Consider the following 19,052-nt stretch of genomic DNA (forward strand, 5'->3'; position numbering starts at 1 on the left):
TATTTACTTATTATTTATTTTTTCTTATATTGTATATTTACTTTTTTTATTCTAATATTATGATAGATGCTTAATGTAATATTTTTATTTCTTATACTTAATTATTGTTGTAAAAAAATACTTAATTATTATTTATTTTACTATACATTTTTCAGATTGATGTTTAATTTAGTTTTTTCAGTTATAATATTGTATATTCACTTATTGTGTATTTTTTCTTATACTGTATATTTATTAATTCTAATATTACGATAGATGTTTAATATAATATTTCTATTTGTTAAATTGTATATTTACTTATTATTCGTTTTACTAAACATTTTTTTCAGAGAGATATTTAATTTAGTTTTTTAATTTCTTAATTGTATTTTACCTATTGTTTATTTTTTCTTATATTGTATATTTATTTATTTTAATTTTCTTCATTTTATACCAAATAATAGTATTATGATAGAGGTTTAATGTGATATTTATATTTCTTATATCGTATGCTTCTTTTACATATATTGTATGCTTGTTTTACTTATATTGTATATTTATTTATAAAATATTTGGAAATAATAAAAATGTAAAACTATTCATTTTTCAGATAGATGTTTAATGTAGTGTTTCTATTTCTTATAAGGTATATTTACTTATCTAATTGTTTTTCTTTTATATCAAATTGTAATATTACGATAGATGTTTAATGTAATATTTCTATTTCTTATATTATATATTTAATTATTATTTATTTTATAATATATTTTCAGATAGACGTTTAATGTATTTTTTATATTGTATATTTACTTATTATTTTTTATGTTTTTATATTTACTTATTGTAATATTATAATAAATGTTTAGTGTAATATTTTTATATTGTATATTCACTTATTATTTACTTAACTCTACATTTTCAGATATATGTTTAATTTACTTTTTCCATTTTATATATTGTATATTGACAAACTCAACAAAGCTCTATACGAGTTGAAGCAAGCACCTCGAGCATGGTATGAAAAGCAGACAGAGGCTACATCAGAGGAAGTGTCGTCGAGAAAACACTGTTTGTGCTGAAGAATAAAACAGGGATGCTGGTGGTTCAGATCTATGTTGACGACATCATTTTTGGAGGAACATCTAAACAACTTGTAGATGGTTTCACTCGAGATATGACCAAAGAGTTTGAAATGAGCATGGTGGGGGAGTTGAAATATTTCCTCGGATTACAAATACAACAGATAGAGGAAGGTGTTTTCATCTCGCAAAGTACCTATGCAAAGACACTACTGAAAAGGTTTCAACTGGATCACTGCAAGGAGGCAAAAACTCCGATGAGCTCTACCAACAAAAGTTGCAAAGATGAGGAGGGTGAACCAGTGGACACGAAGCTGTACAGAGGAATGATCGGGAGCTTACTATACCTTACGGCTAGTCGACCAGATCTAAATCTGAGCGTGGGGATATGTGCTAGGTATCAAGCAACACCAAAGAAGTCTCATCTGGAGGCAAATAAGAGAATCATTCGATATGTCAATGGCACGAATAACCTTGGGATATACTACTCAAAGGGATCGAATGGAAATCTTGATGGATACTGCGATGCAGACTGGGCTGTAAGTGTAAACAACCGGAAGAGTACCAGTGGGGGATGTTTCTTTCTCGAAAACAACCTGATTGCATGGTTGAGCAAGAAGCAGAACTCTGTATCATTGTCTACCGCAGAAGCATAATATATTGCTATGGGGAGTTGCTGCACACAACTGATGTGGATGAAGCAAATGTCTGCTGACTATGGCATGGATACTGGATCATTTTTGGTCTACTGTGACAGCAAGAGTGCAATCGACATATCAAAGAACCCGTTGCAACACTCAAGGACCAAGCACATTGACATTTGACATCACATCATCAGGGAACTAGTCGATGAACAACAGGTAGTGATTGAACACGTTGTCACAGAATTATAACTAGCTGTCTTTTCACTAAACCTTTAGATCTTGACCATTTTGTTACTCTTCGAAACTCCATTGGGGTTTGTGAGATGTAACAAGTTTGTGTAAGTGTACAGGGGATGACGGAAGGGCTGATGCAGAGGCACCCAAAGTTCAGATTTTGTCTTACATCATAAGCGAGTAGTGGAAAAGAGCTGCCAAATATGCCGTCATGATCTCAAAAAGTACAGGTTTCGCATCGAGAGAGCAATCAAGCAACAAGGGGAAGAATATGTTCTGTGTTTCTCATCATTAAAAAGAGAGCACAAGAAAACTCTTAGAAAAGAAACAAGAAAAAGAAAAGAAAAAGAAAGGAAAAAGAAAAATAAGAAAAGAAGTAACAAACCCCAGCTCTCTCATGACGAATAAAGGTTGAAAACTGAGTCAGGACATGATAAAGGCATATTTGTGTGAATGCTAGACATGAAATAAGCCTGATGATCAGATGACGATCTAGTAGAGCAGAAGGGTGCATCTGTAGCAGAAGCTATGTCAGCCCCTAGATCACTCGACGAACAGTTGTCAACGTGAAAGGTAAAACAAAGAATCCTTTTGTGCTTAAAAAAATAGAAAATTAACATGTGTGACACGTGTTCTCTCATTGCTTGCATGTTTAATGTACTAAGTGTTCTTTTGTCTAAGTGGTTGTGTCAGCAAAAGTCATTGAGCTAAATGTTACCAGTCTATGTTATCGAGTGTCACAGTGGAACAGTGAAGATTCGGTCCGATCAAGTCTTGAGTGGACAATACGTGTCGACATCAGAGAAAAGGAAAGAGAGATCGTGTGAGCCTAAATGGAAGAGTTCAAATTTTTGAAATTTGAAAAACTTCCATTTTGGAGAAAGTGGGAGATATGGCGAATATCTAAGAGATCATGGGGCAATGCACCAAAAATAAAATGATTACCCCTTGATAAACCTTAGACGCCAACTTATCTTTTTCACAACTCTCTTTGCTCAAAACTTTCAAAAGAAAGAAAAACTCTCTCTCTCTCTCTCTCTCTCTCTCTCTCTCTCCCTCTCTCAAGAAATCATGTCGATGAACAAAAGCACCTCCGCCACCGGTAAACCTTCAAAACCACCGCTGTTGAGTCTCGTGGATTACTCCGATGATGAAGAGAAAACGTCTCCACAGGGAAGTCAAACATCCCAGTCCAGATCGGATGTGTTCGGCACTGCGGCTGAGAATCTCAACACTGAATCAGACACTGAATCGGATCCAGCAGAGCCTCACATCGAGGATGAACAGATGACAGAGAAATCAGACCATGCAGAGCCAATCATCGAATCAACTCAGGTCAAGATGACTGCTGGGAACGAATCCGAAGAAGGAGATGAATCAGAGAAGACCGAATCAGAAGGTGTTGAAGAAGTTGATGTTGAGGATGTGGAGCTACTGATCAACATCAAAAAAAAGGCCAAAAGCAAGAAAAGGAAGACATCAAGAAAGTCTACCCCATCAGTCACGGAAACTCAGACATCTACGCAACCAACTGTGGCAGAAGGATCCTCAACAAGGGCAACAAGGAAATCAGTGAATGCAGAGCTTGTGGTTGAGCATAGGTATGAAAGTTTCTCATCTAGAGAAATCATACCAGAGAAATCTGTTGATTTGGACGCTGAAGACACCTGGGGATTTCTTGATATCATCAAGAAAGGTCACCTAGAGAGAACTATCAAAGATCTTGTTGGGTACATTCCAGAAATTGTGAAGGAGTTCTACGCTGCACTGCCTGGAGAAATCACCAGAGCATCCAAGGATAGGGTGGGAGTGACCGTTCAAGGCCACAAGTTTGAATTCTCTCCAACCAAGATCAATGAGTACTTAAATCTCGTGCCGTTATCAGAAGAAGAAGTGAAAGCTGATGAGATGGCTGATGCACTCACAATTGATGAGTTGGCAGAATTTCTGACATAAGGCACATTGAGTCTCAGGAATCTCACAACATGATACTTGTCTCCGTGAAAGGCTGCACTTGTGATCCTCTCAGCATACAATTGGGTGACATCCTCTCACAAGAATGTTGTATCAGCTGATCGTGCTCGACTCATCTACAAGATGTTTCACGGAATAAGAGTTGATGTTGAAGAGATGTTTTATGCCCAGATTCTGAACCTAGCAGTACTTCAGAAAGAGGGAGGTAAGAAAGATAAGCGCTGGCTAATTCTTCTTCGCACAATATTTGGAGTGCTTCAAACTCAATTCGAGAGATGCAGAGAAAGCCAAGGGAGAAACTTTCTCCTGTAATTCCATACAAGAAAGATTCTCGTCTGGGGGAGATTTATCTCAAGAACCAAAAGGAAGAACGAGAAGCTGCAAAGAAAACTCAGAGGCAGGCTAAGAAGAAAGGAAAATTTGCATCAACATCAACTGCAGCACCTCTCTCTGGATCACCTCCAAGCATTCCTCACCCCGAAAGGACTGATCCATCTGGATATGTGCCACCAAGACAGTCTCCACGGTCTGCTGGAAAGTTCCAGATCATTCACCTCGGATCTATTGCAGGTACAGGACAACCAATAGATGCTGAAGAGGCAAAGCTGGCTCTAGAAACGACCTCTGCAGCAATTCGACAGCTTGCAACTGCGATGCAGACTCCGACAAGCGTCGTGAGACAAATTGCAAGCATGTTATTTCCAAGTAAGTCTTCTATCTGGTTCTTTATTTGCTATGATCTTTATGAGTTTTAACTCTGTATGCTCTCAAGCAGGAGAAGAAGAAGAGGCAGACGATCCGCAGCAGCAAGATGACTAGGGGAACTAGATTATGGGGGAGAAAATTTTAGTTTTCTCGGTTTTTTAATTATGGGGGAGTGAGAGATAAAACAATGTTGCTGGTTTTTGTTGTTTTGGTTTTATGTTTATCTCTAACTCTTGAACTCGCATGTTTTGAACCTTCATTTCAATTTTAATGCACGTATTATTCAGGATATATATGCTCGAATGTGTGTGGTTGGTTGAGCGGATCTGTGCAGGTACTTGAGAGGCATCCAAAGCTAAAAGGGGGGAGATTGTAGATGCAAAGATCAGATGGACGTTCTGATACAGACGCAAGTACAACAGCGAATGGAGCAGAGGCTGCAATAGAGAAGTGTACGTGCGGATGAACAAGTCAAGATGAAGATTGCGACTTGAAGAATGGATTGCGGACCAAGGCGAAGTTAATACGAAGACATCTTGGGGAGCAAGCTTGAAGAGATTCACGTTGGAGAAGGGAGATCTCACGATGGGAAGTTTCTAAAAGACTTTGGAGAAGTTTTAGGGAACTTGTCTTATTTGGGTAGTTAGTGAATATTGGGTAGATAGGCGTGGATATCCTACTTGGATGTATTGTATTTATAGTCATACTCAACCTGTGGATTAGGGTTGTCGAGATAATTGTATTCTTAGCATAAGAGTGGAGTTTGCTAAGCTTGTAAGCGAGTGAATAACACTAAGGGCTGAGGGGTAGAGGTTCTAGAGATCTTGTATTCGATCTTAGGACGTGTGAAGCTAGGGGAACAAGTCAAGAAGGGTCTTGATCTTGTTCGAGTTCTGTTTAAAAAAAGATTTGTAACTTCTCTTTAAAACAATACTAGTAATAACACATATATTTGTAGAGATATTCTCTGGTGTATTATGTGCTTTACTCTATGAATTAGTTCTTGCATTTACGCAATGTTTTCTATTAAGCAATGTAACCAAATTGTTGCTTATCTTCTTCTTCGATTATTTTTTCAAAGAAATTTGTTATGTCTATAAGGAAACGACTATATGGTGATGTCCAATAGTAATTAACTGGTATGATTTAATTAATTCAGCATACTATGAAAATCTTTGATTTTAATCATTTTAGTAAACGAAATTGCACGATGGATAGTTTTTCTTATTTGAGAAAGGAAAATGCAGCTCTTGCACGATGGATAGTTGCGTTTTGTTAACACGTGATTTAATATTTTAGAATGTATCATTAACGCAAAAGCTACATGTATAACATTATAACTCGTGCAGTATTATTTGTTTGAAAAGTTTCTTTGCTCTCGATTTTTGGTTTATGCTTCTTACAAACTTTTATTTTAATTATCAGATTAACGTCACATTTGTTATAGCTTTACCCATTTAACAATATTTTCTTAGTTTATGTATTATGTAATATGGCCATGTAGTGTAATGCATAATGGTCCTTTTACGAAAAGCAAATCACAACTGAAATAAAGGGTGAATTTTTCATATGTCCCCTTTTACTTTCTATTTTTAAATTTATGTCCCTTTCTTCCTCGAAACAACATAAAATATAAAATAAAATATTACGTTCGAAAAATAATCCACACTACCTAAATATATATTTTCAACATATATATAGTACTTTATATAAAAGCTTAATGAGAAAACATATATTCTACGGACCATTTTAAGTCAGATATTTATTATAAATTAATCATGTAATTAAAATTCCAAGTTCGCCACCGAATTTCGTAACCTAATCTACACATAATTAATAGATGAAAGTATTGTATATATATTTTAACGTCAATTATGATATCTAATATGTAGCGATGATAACTTTTACCGTGTTAGGATTTTTGATATTGACGGATCGTAGGCTAAAAAAATACTCCTATAAAATCCCAAAATGGATGGGCGGGAATAGTATACAACTCATAATTCCACTGAGGCTTTGTATTATTACGACACGGAACTAGAGTAATCAGCATGAATAAAAACTATAAAGATATATTCCCTCCATTTAAAATTGCATGATCCATGTTTTAGAGCAATAATTAGTCTAAGCTTATAGTCTAAAAATATACATTTTTATATTTTTAATGTATTTATTAAATAATAATGATAAATTGTAATTTTTATAAAAAAATAATTGTGTTTATTGAATATTGATTGGTTAAATGTTATAAAAATAATTAATCACAGAAAATAATACATTTATAATTAAAATTTAAGATGCTTTATTAGTATGAGTAAAAAGTTTGGGGATATGGTTATTGTCAGTTGGAAATAATTTTTTTTCTATTTTTAATGAATTTTTATTAAATAATAATGATAAATTATAAAATTCAAAAAATTAATTTTAGAATTTTGATTGATTAAAAGCTACGAGAAATAGCTAATCGTAAAAAATAATATATATTGTATATAACTAAATTTGTTTTTTTTTATAAATATAAGTGAAATTCAGACAACAACATTCAAATAGAGGTTCGGGGACATAGCCCCATAAAAATGTATCCAAAGATAATGCTCAATGTATTTACTTGATTTTTGAACTCCATACTAGAATAAGTTTTTAGCAGTTTTTGACTCCAAAAATACATAAAAAGGGACCAGAAAAGAACTAGAGACGGAGAGGCCGGCCATGAGACATTATTATTATCACTAGTCAAAAACAACAAACCCTCCTTTTGCTTTTTGATATTAAATTTAAATTTTGCAGGTTTTTCTCTTCTTCTTCTTCTTCCTCTTTTCTGCTTTCTTCATCATCCATAAAGTGAAAGGTAACGCATACAGCCATATCGTCCCCCAAAAGAAGCAAACGTCCAAGAAAAAAACTATCTCCAGAACATTCTCTCTTTGCTCTTTACTCTCTTTCTCTGCCTTTCTCTTTGTTCATGGATGCTACGAAGTGGACTGAGGTACGTCACTCTCTCTTTACCATATCTGTTTGTTTCTTCTTCTCTAACTATTTCCTTCTCTCTATATATATCTAAACTCACATAGTCAGATACATATATATATATTTTTTATTTTTTTTTAGGGGGGAGGGGTACATATATAATACTTGTACATGTATGTTTTTTTTTTTTTTGAGAAAGGGCTTATTGTACATGTATGTTTGCATGGAACAAAACTACTTGCGATGCATCTTTGGTTGTATATAAAATATATGTCAAACCCCATAGAGAGAGATATGTATGAATATATGGTTTTCTTATCTGGATATGCATATGAATATTTGCATGGGAGATTATCCGTTTCAAAACTTCCAAATTTCTCGATTGGAGTTTTTTTTTTTTTTGAAAAGTTTTCTCTCTACAAGATCACCTTTTTATGTGTGATTAATTATAGCTGATAATTGAAGGATAAAAGGCATGATTTGTTATCTACCTTTTGTTCTTGGTGCGCACGTCTAAACAAATTGTTTTTACTTGTGATTTAGTTTCCTTTCTCGAATCAATTCTTTTAAAGCACCGATGAATTTAACTACAAAAACCCTAGCTTTTTTCTCAGTTGAGTTTAATTATTGTTACTTATATTTCTTTTAATTCACCTCATCAAACCCTAATCTTTGCGAGCTTCAAGACTCGTTTTGCAATTATTATTTTTCTATTTGACATGGTTTGTGATTCATTCATTATATCTTAATTATTATAGGGTTTTCAAGAAATGATAAACGTAAAATTAAACCAATGGATCAAATGATTCCGAACACCAACAACAACACATCGCAACAACAACAAACATTCGTCTCCACCACAACAAGGCTAAATACCACCACATCCAACGGTGGCCCCGGTGAAAACAACAACAATACGACTACTACGATGGAAAGTAGAAAGGCGAGGCCTCAAGAGAAAGTAAACTGTCCAATATGTAACTCAACGAATATGAAGTTCTGTTATTACAACAACTACAGTCTTACACAACCAAGATACTTCTGCAAAGGCTGTCGAAGGTATTGGACCCAAGGTGGCATTCTTCGTAACGTCCCTGTGGGAGGCAGCTCACACTACAAGAAAACGTCTCATATATAGCATGAGGAAAACGCTATTGAAAGATAGCACAGCGTTATGGCGAACGATGTATCTTCCCCGTAATCTTTTCTCGGACACTTTAGATAGCACCTTTTTGTGTGCTATTTTAATGTATTATTTCAATAGCGTTTATTAGTTATGCAAATGTAATACTTATGATAACATAGAATAAATGCTGTTATAGCTTTAATAAAAATTAAAAAAAAAATACAATTAAAAATATTTAAAAAATTTGTATATTAAAATTGGTTATATGACTAGTGTATTAAACTAAAATCAAACTAAACCAAATTTTTGAAAAAGTTAAAGCTACAACTAAAATATCTGAACTTAAAGTTCTATCTCCTAGTGCCGCACCACACTACGACTCGCATCTCCACAGCACGACGTCTTGCCTCCTCTGTCGTCAAGCTTCTCGCACCAGACTTATAAAGGGAAAATGATGTTAAGCAGAGAGCCATGGAGAGTGATCCTGACAAGGACTCGTTGTGGAAGAGTTGTTATACTCCACGTAATCATGATCACCATTTTCTGGTTTAGATAAAGAACAAAGCAATTAAGACTTTCCAAAGCATCATGATCTCTGTAACTATATGCTGTGATGTTAAGATTTGCCATTAGTGGTGATTCCATCACGTGTCTTCGGTGATTGAACCTTCGCGCCTCCGAGCTTTACCGAACTCCTCCACATCGCCTCCGAGCTTCACCAAGTAGTACATCCCAATTCAAGTAGAAAACACCACCTAACAAAATACACAGACACACAATATGAGAGCAAAAACTAGAATTTGAACTTAGTAATTTGGCCAAAAGATACCTCTTAAAGTTTGTCAACTGCTTCATCAATTCCTGCAACATCACAAAATTCATCAACCGCATATGTATTCTCTCTGTCTCATATGTCCTCCTTCTTCTACAATCAACACAAAGCATAAACAATTAGAGCTCAAACAAGGAAGGAAAGAAAGAAGCATAAGAATCTGAACAAGAAGAACCATAATCATGACAACTCGTGTGATCTCCTCCACATCACTCCATCATCTGCTTCTTGCTGTGGCTGTTGGTGGAGCTGTGGTTCCAGTTGTGTAGTGTATCATCAAACAAATTGTGCTGTGAGAATTAGTAGGAACAAGTCAAGAAAATTTAACTCTCTGTGAGAATTAGTAGGAAAAACTCAAGAAAATTTAACTCAAATGAAACAAGCCATTAACACAAGTGTTCTCAATTGACATGTAATTTTGAAGTATGGGAAGGAACCGTACCAAAAGACTGAAAATGATTTCACCGCATTCCTCTCAAATCTCAAAGCAGCCACGTCTTGGTTGTTACAGCAAACCCAAAAAAAGAAAGAAAATAATTAGCTAAGGAAAAGCATACATGTCAACTATAATGTGACGACAATCATGATTCATGAACATCTAGAAATTATGGAAATATAGGAACGTGCAGTCAAAAGATTTACTACCTTCTCAGCATTCAGAGTCACTAAGATCCATGAACAGCTTCCTCCAGACTTTTCTTCCCCTGGTTTGCTTCAAGAAAACAATAAGAAACTTCAGTCAAGTAGCGGAAACAGAACATCACACAAGTGTAGTAAGAGGAATGGTTAGTTCTTTCTCCCCCAAACATCACCATAACAAGACACACGAAGTACCAAATATCTCAATGCATGACTAAACAAGATTTAGTTTTCTGCAACAAAGTTCTAAAAAAGATGAAGAAGCTTATTTTCATGTACCCACCTGCGAGTAAACAGTAGGATATCAAGAAATAAAACCATCAAAAGTAGACATTTTAAGTGTAGAATTCTGAGATTGACATTGATATATGACTCCTGAGATTGATGGTAGAGAGCCAAAAGTATCCAAACTCTTTGTTTAAGCTGTTGGGTGTACAGTGGTAGCCTTTCCACCACCATGGAAATCCTCTTTAACTCTCTCCACGAAGGCCAATTGGAATATGCTTCCCAACATATTCAATAGCAACAACACAAAGACAACACAAGAAGATCAATATCGTTTTAAAAACGGAAAGATAAACCCCCAAATTTTGAAAACCTAAAAAATTAAATTTGGTTTCATTACCTTTTTGAATTTCCTGGTCTTCTTCTCTACATTAACCAGTTTCATCTTCAAATCTATACGAACAGACATGTAAAATTTTGATATATCAAAGCAGTTTTGAAGATACAGAGGATCCAAAGGGAATAAGAGATGCTTGAAGAGACACCACAAGAGCGCCACTAGAGACTACTACCTCGAACGGATCTGTACCGGCTAGGGTTTTCAGTTTTGAATCAGCGACTCAGGTTCTGGATCGGAGAATTTCTCTGGTGGCTTTCTCTTGGTCCGATGTAACCGCATAGAGCTCAACGAAGGGAGAAACCAAAAGCTCGCATGGGACTTCGACGAAGATTAAAATCTTCTCTCTTATCTCTTATCTCCTCTCTCTTCACTCTTTTCTCTTCTCTCTTCTCTCTTCCCTCTTCTGTATCTGCGTTAGGTGGTCAGTTTGGAACCCTAGATCTAGAGAGCGAGAATGAAAGAACAGAAGATAAAAGAAGAACATAATTTCTTTTGTTCTTAAACAGTTTTCTATTTTTTATGTAAGTCACGCGGGACTTGAAATTTTTTAGCCCGCTTCACCAATTCATAGCTTTTTAATATATATTCAGAAGCGCCGATCACTAAAAATTTCTCACGTTAATATGTAGATAGCTTTGTAATTTGGAAACGCTATGTTAAATTACGGGTCATGCCAAACATAGCATTCACATACAAAACGCTATCTTCTTATGCTATCTTTACCCACTTCCCTTGTAGTGAAAGAAAGAACAAGAGATCCTCAACACGTCTAGCTTCACCTTCGAAACCCAAGCTTCTAGATCTAAACCCACCAATTATTTTCTCAAGCCAAATCCCTAATAAGGCGTCAAAAGATCTCAACTTATTGTCTTTCCTGGTCATGCAAGAACATCATCATGGTATGTCTCAGTTTCTTCATATGCCCAAGATCGGGAACACCAATACATCATCTTCAATCTACGCTTCATCATCTCCTGTCTCAGCTCTCGAGCTTCTAAGATCCAATGGAGTCTCTTCAAGAGGAATAAATACGTTCTTGCCAGGTCAAATGATGGATTCAAACTTAGTTCTTTACTCATCTTTAGCGTTTCCAACAATGGCTGATTACAAACAGAGTAACAATAACCTTTCATTCTCCATTGATCATCATCAAGGGATTGGAAATAACACCATCAACAGTAACCAAAGAGCCGAAGATAATAATCATGCTGATGACATGAATGGAGCAAGTAGGGTTTTGTTCCCTTTTTCAGATATGAAAGAGCTTTCGGGCACAACCCAAGAGAAGAGCCATGGTAATGATACGTATTGGAGTGGGATCTTTAGTAATACGGGGGGATCTTCATGGTGTAAAGAAAAGGGATCTTCATGGTGAAAATTAAGAAAAGGTTAAAGAGAGATCATTAACTTATTGGCTTTTCTTCTTCTTTTGTTCATTTTCACATGGCGTACTTTAGATAAAGTTGTCAGAACTTAGAGCATGCTTATTGCAAGTGTCTTAGGTTGGGTCTGTTAGAGCATCCGCAACAGCAGTTTTTAAGAGGGAGTTCTTAGGAAAAAAATAATTAAATAATCAGTGGATCCCACCAAAAGCTAAGAATTCAATCCTTAAAATCCCTAAATAATGACTCTTTCTTAGTGAATTCTTACACTATTTGTGGACCCCCACGACATGTGGCAGTCCGCGTTTAGTTTTTATTTTTATTTTTATCTTAAAAAGAAAAAAAAATAATAATTAAAAAATCAAAAAAACACTTTTTCTAAGGACTCCAATGGGGTATCACCATCGGAGATGCTCTTATATCTCTTATTTAAGAGACGTCTCTTAACTTTTTTAGTTAAAAACTAAGAGACTGTATCTTATATTACGTTAAAAGACCCAACCTAAGAGACCTACAATAAACATGCTCTAAGTGTCTTTATATTCCTTCTTTTCTGGTGTTCTTAAATCTTAATTGGGTGTGATTGAATTTTTTTTAGTATCTAAAGGTCTTTAGTCGATGAGGAGTGATGCTGAGGGATATATATCATACGCGGGTAGAAGAATAAGTGAATACGAGGGGCTTTATGTGTAATCAGCCAGATCTGTATTCATCATTTCTTCTATTTCTAGAAGTATTTGTGTATTTCCTTCCTCTTTATTTTTAGTCATATATATAGTCCACTATATATTTAAGTGGTGTAAACGGAGGGTTTGGTATATTTTTCTTTTAGTTGTTAAGTTTTCACATACTTAGTATCAAATAGTTATCGTCACTACAGTCTTATTTTTAGTAATGCTGATTGCTGTGCTGAGATGGATAGCAGCAGCAACGAGTGATTACGCCGCGGAACCATTGAGCCAAAATATAACTGAAGATGCAATTACCGTCCACGTAGGTTCTAAATGATAGTATTAAACTATAACCAAAATATCATTGTGGTAATGTTTACTGTTGTCATTGCAAATGCTTGCAACAATTCTATTAGCTGTTTATTTTGTTTTATTTTGACGAAATATTAGATATTCTACACTTTTTCTATTTATAAAAGTGTCATTTTAGCCTTTTTTCTTGTTCAAAAAATATTATTCTATATTTTCAATGCAATTTTCGTACATAATCTATTTCTTACCTTTTTAACTAACTAATAAATATTTATTTAAATAATTTTCTTTAAATAATTATACATTAAATAAAGTTACATTAGTATATTTTATCAGTTTATTATTCCGTATGAAATATGTCTAAGTGGCGTATTTTATGAAACTAATCGAATATATAGATAAATTGCAATGAGCGATAGAATTGAAATTTGATTACTTTTACATAGGTTATAATGGTCATAGTGGGATTTGACCCACACTTGGTAAATTAATTGATATTTGATACTGATATCCATAGTTGAAAACTGGAAAATTCCAATCATCTATATATATATAAAAGGGTTTTCTTCTCTCCTGTTACGCCACATAGGCATCTATATCACAAAGTCATGCTCTGTGAAACCGACACGTGTCACAGAAGAGAAAACTCAGCGTGTGATAGGCTTTAAAGGTTATTTTGTTATTTGATGTTTTAATCGGATCCATTTAATCAACATTAGAATTATTAATCTTGGCCGGTATAGTGCTTTGACTCTCTGACTGTTGCCGCCGTAAAACTCAGGGTTCATCCTCTCATGTGTAATCTGATTAGTTCTACCTCCCATCCATGGAAGCTATAAGAGTATCAGAGAGACGACTGTATCGTCGCATCTATGCCGGTTCGTCTGTTTCAGTATTGATTCATCTCTTCGTGTGATTGGTATCGTTTCATCTCATCTCAGGAATTACAGCCTGCATTGATTCAACACCATTAACTATCACTCATTCAATGATTCGTACCCCTCTCCCAAGCGGTGTATCTGCACCTATAAAATAGGTAAGACCTCATTCCTTGAGAATCATCCTCAAAGCTCATTACTTTGGCTATTTTCTCGAATTATTTTGGGACTCTGCTCTTCTGTTTTCACTTATTGGAGTCCTAACGGTGATTACCCTTTACTTTGAATGTGAAAAAGATCCCACTCAGTTCTGACGATTTCTTGATTTCCAAATTGTTATCTATTTTTGACTCAGCTCGCTTCTCTGAGGATGGATATATTAGTACTTAATTGTTTGTGTTCAAACTGTAGGCGAAGCTCCAAAAAATTGGGTTGGAGAGAAACCACTTCTATCAGTTTCAACATTTTTCCAGGTACTTCGTCTTTGCTAATTAAAAAGAGTCCAATCAATTAAAGAGTCTGTACTAGAGTTTTCCTAGCGCATATTCTCAAAATTGAAGTTAGATTCTTGACCTTGTGTTATCTGATCTCTTGGCATATGTCATAGCATACTCTCATCTACGTATCCCCTTTTTTCAATTTATTGGGTTTTGTTAGATTTTGGAATGTTGATGTTACTGACCGGTAGATATAACTTGAAACTTCTAAGTTTAATTAGTTGACTATTTATAATCCAAATCGTATTTACATGGGTTTATTTTGCAGGAAGCCCGAAACAATGTGCTTCTTGCTGTTCAGCACTGTTATATGCAAACAATAACTATCTCAGATTCACAAGGCTGTTACTGTATAGCCAGTGTGGCTGCATCTGTTTCTGCTATAGCAGCCTCCACCACCACGTTCTTCGATCTCTGGGAAGGATGAGCAGATGGCTAAAACTGACATGGCCGTTTCTTCCTCTGCGACCCTTGCTGATTCTCAGTGTATGGAGGCTGCTGAAGTGATTAGAACTGAGAAAGAGCATTTGGCCTCTGTTGTCAGAACCGCCATCAGTGTTCGTTGTGCCAGAGATATCATGACACTCACTGCTTGTGTACCACATGTTTAGTAACTTCAAAATATATATTTTGGGCATCTTTGGTTTTTAGATTTTATAGAGACATGCTTAATACTGACAATGTAATCGACATCGTTAAAGTTCTTATTTTTATGTAGAATATGTAAGAACAGTGTATTAGCTCAAAGTTGGAGCTTTATGAAGAGATTTAAGTTAATGTTTGAGTATTTGGTGAAGTGTTAAGAGGAGTGGCGACATTGAAAGTGAGGGCTATGAAAGAAGTTTGGAACATTGCATCAGTGTTTATAGCGATAAAGAACTCATTACTTCTGAAGGATGCAGCAACATTAGTAATTGTAGCAATGGAAGCTCGAGTAGTAGTCACAGTAGAGAACTTATACAAGGGGATAATTTCTTCGTAATTAGTGGCAGAGAATGGCTTGCAAGAGGCTGTCAACTTCTCAAACGTACTTGCCAAGGTAATGAAGATTATCTTTTATTTTTGGTTTAGTTTACGTTTCAGCTCTTGGATATTTTTTCTAATGCTTTGTTACTTTTGGAAGTGATCTCCGCTGGAAAATAGTTCATGTTTAAATCAACACTATGATGAAACAAAATAAAACAGAGCCAAATTGTTTGTGAATAAGTGGGAATTTTCAGATTAATGTGAACTTTGTTATATTAAACACACAGACATTTCAAATGACAAGATAAGAAGAGAAAGCAGAAACAAAGCTAAAGCTGATATAAAAAGCATATAACAATGATGATGATAATGAAGCTACGGGATCCACTTCTGTTTATTACTCAAACATTTTCTTTGAGGATAACCAAGATGAAAGACTGTAAAAGATATGTCTTGGCATTGTTTTCTAGGCTCTTTAGTATTGGTATATTTTGTGGAAAAAGTTTTTTTTGTTTCGATCATATATATGTTTATGATTAAGTTTGTAAGTCTCATGATTTTGTGAATTGCCTTTTGGTGGATTGTATCTTTAATCGTTGTAGTGTTTACTTTTTTATTTGGTGGAAGGTGTCGAAAACAATCTATGGTCAATTTTATTATTTGCTATCATTACAACAATATAATTATTCCGAGAAAATGTAGAATATTGCTCGGCTCATATTAAGATATAATATTATTTAGGCATATAAATTTTCACTTTGCAGTATCAATTGCATTCCACTGTGGTCAATTTAGTTGCAACAGCCACTGATTGCCATCTTTTTATTTTATTTTCTGATTGTGAATAGTTTCGATCTATGATTCGTTTACTCTTCGTGTTGGCAATTTCTTTTTCTGTGTTGACGATTTTTGAGTGAAAATTTCAACCAAGTTCAAAACTGACTATCAATCCTATCCTTCTCTTACTTGGGAGAACCTAAAAAAAGTCTTCTTCCGAGTAAGTCAATATATAATCCCTCTTTCGCAAATCATTTTTATCCCGTATACTGTATTTTGATATATCTTCTTCTTGAGTTAACCTTCACTATACATACTACTCCAATCGAGTTTAATTTAAAAACTCTATATGATATATTGGTTTATTTTTTTTTTTTGAAATAATGATTTGAAGATTAAAAGGGACTTATTGATACAATGCAGCTATTTAAATCAACTTTTGAATAGTTATTTAGTTTAATATAATAAATATGTAGTTGTTAACTATTTTCTGTGGGGCTTTTGTATTCTTTTGTATTATGTTATAAATGTCTAAACATCTATCACAAAATTTTGGTGAGAATTTAACAGCTTATTAGTTTATAGTCACTTTTTCAAGTTCAACACATAATATATACTGAGTACGAAAAAAACATGATAATCCAAACTTATCAAATTTAAGTTGCCCAACATATCAAGATACAATACTTTAATATTATTGTTTCCGGTTTACACAACTAATAATTAACCGACCTAATAATAAATTTTACCCAAAAATATTTAATAAATTTTACTCAAAAATATTTACGTAATCTATAATTACAAGTTTGTCTCTTTCCTCACGATACTCTTTAGATTCATCCAATTCCAGAAAATGACTAAAAATTATGTGATGGCACCGTGAAAAAAATACTTATCAATACGGCATGGTATATTTAGTCTTCAAATACAATAACATATACAGAATTTAACTAATATGTATATTTTAAAATATAACAATTTATATTGAATATTTACTCTAACTATTTACATAATTTTCAAAAAATCATCCCGCCTGTAGGGCGGGCCGGCCCTAGTAAACTATATAAAATAGTTTACAAAAAAAATAAACTATATAACAGTATAACCTTTCTTGGGAACACTTGGAACATTTCCAATGAAAATTTTTCAAAATCTCAAAAAGATAAATATATATATATATACATATATATATATATATATATATATATTTATTTGAAAATTTTATGTTGAGAATTTTCCACTGGGAATGTTTTAGTAACGGTCTAACCAGAACTTAATACATGCAAATAAAATTACTTTTCTCATAATTAATTTTATATAATTCACAATTATTCTGAACTTTTCATGGAAATAGTTGAAAAAGCAAATCAAAACAACCAATTAATTTATAAAATGCGCGAATCCTAGCAAATTCCAGCAAACTTATGTGTATAGTTGTTTTTTCCGGTAGTTTATGTGTTGTCGGTTACTCAGAATCCAGTAGATATACTATTTTCACCTCCAAAACTTGCATCTCAATAGTGCTATCTATATATTATTCATTTTGTTTTATATTATTTGTCATTTTAGAGTTAGAATTTTCTTTCATTTTAAGTGTTGTTTTGTATTTCCAATGCAAAATTTAATAATAATATTTTTTTTTTATTATTTTTCTATTAGTTAAAATATGGTTAAGTGTATAAATAATAAGTTTTTATTTTAAAAATATGCAAAATTAAATATTTTTTAATCTTTTTGCATAAATCTAAAACGAACGGATTGAACAGTATTTCAGTTCATATATTAGGGATTTTCCCTATAAATAACTGGTGGTAAAAATGATAAATATGATTAGAATAACTATCCACTAAGAGTCATGATTATCAAATCCCAAAGCATCACATTTGGGGTCACAATATCCCTTGCTTATTAAAGGAGAAACATTCATAGAAATAAACCTTGGTCTCATGTGTTTATTACATGAGTGACATTTCTTAAGTGTCATCACCTAATGCACTCTCACTAACTTTTAAAAAAAACCTTTGTGAACTAGAATAATTACAACTAAATGCCATTGATCATATACATTATACTATATGATTACAATCCGATTTGGAAAAAAAAACGAGAATTTATGACATGCAGAATATTAACTCTTTTGTAAAAGACAACAAAATAAGTTCGCCATCTATCAAATCGTTTGGTTATTTGGTCAAATTTTAGAGTCAAGATTCCTTTATATTTGTTTCTTTCTTAATTGTAAAACTTTTCAATTTTTAAAAATATAGACTAAAAGTTAGGGATTATTAGTACTAAATATAAGATTAAGGCGAAAGTCATTAGATTTTGGAAGTCATGTTCAGCTACGGGTGGAGAGATCATCGAAATGGTTTTCTTTAGATGCAAAAGTTAGTTGTTGTTAGTCTGTATATTTTTTTCTGAACTACTATTATTTGTTTCAGCTGATGCTATAGTTTGTTTTGATTTTTCAGGGAAATAAAAACCATGCATCGATTAAAAAATATTATGTACGAATATATGAAGATCTCAGTGATCATGTACGAATACGTGATCTTCCTCACCCACCCCACTTCAATAAAATTGCATTGGTCATTTTACTTAATCACACATGAAATGGGACCATATATTGAAGTAGTTTATTATTATGTTAGAATCATAATCATAATCATAAATTTTCGGTCCGGTTATATATAACGTGGACTATAAGCTATATATATAACGTGGATTTTGCTAAATATATATAACGTGGACTATAAGCTTATTTC

General features: G+C 33.8%; 1 protein-coding gene and 2 pseudogenes across 1 annotated transcript; all 3 read left to right on the plus strand.

The window, feature by feature from the left end:
• Positions 1 to 1,072: 1,072 nt before the first annotated feature.
• Positions 1,073 to 1,714, plus strand: LOC106297782 (uncharacterized mitochondrial protein AtMg00810-like). Its single transcript, XM_013733953.1, has one exon. The coding sequence runs from the start codon at positions 1,073 to 1,075 to the stop codon at positions 1,712 to 1,714; it is 642 nt and encodes a 213-aa protein (XP_013589407.1).
• A 5,743-nt stretch (positions 1,715 to 7,457) lies between these two features.
• LOC106297783 lies at positions 7,458 to 12,179 on the plus strand (annotated as a pseudogene).
• A 2,675-nt stretch (positions 12,180 to 14,854) lies between these two features.
• LOC106297785 lies at positions 14,855 to 17,694 on the plus strand (annotated as a pseudogene).
• Positions 17,695 to 19,052: the final 1,358 nt, after the last annotated feature.

Source organism: Brassica oleracea, chromosome C6 (assembly GCF_000695525.1).
Source record: "Brassica oleracea var. oleracea cultivar TO1000 chromosome C6, BOL, whole genome shotgun sequence".
In the NCBI taxonomy this organism is placed as follows: domain Eukaryota; kingdom Viridiplantae; phylum Streptophyta; class Magnoliopsida; order Brassicales; family Brassicaceae; genus Brassica; species Brassica oleracea.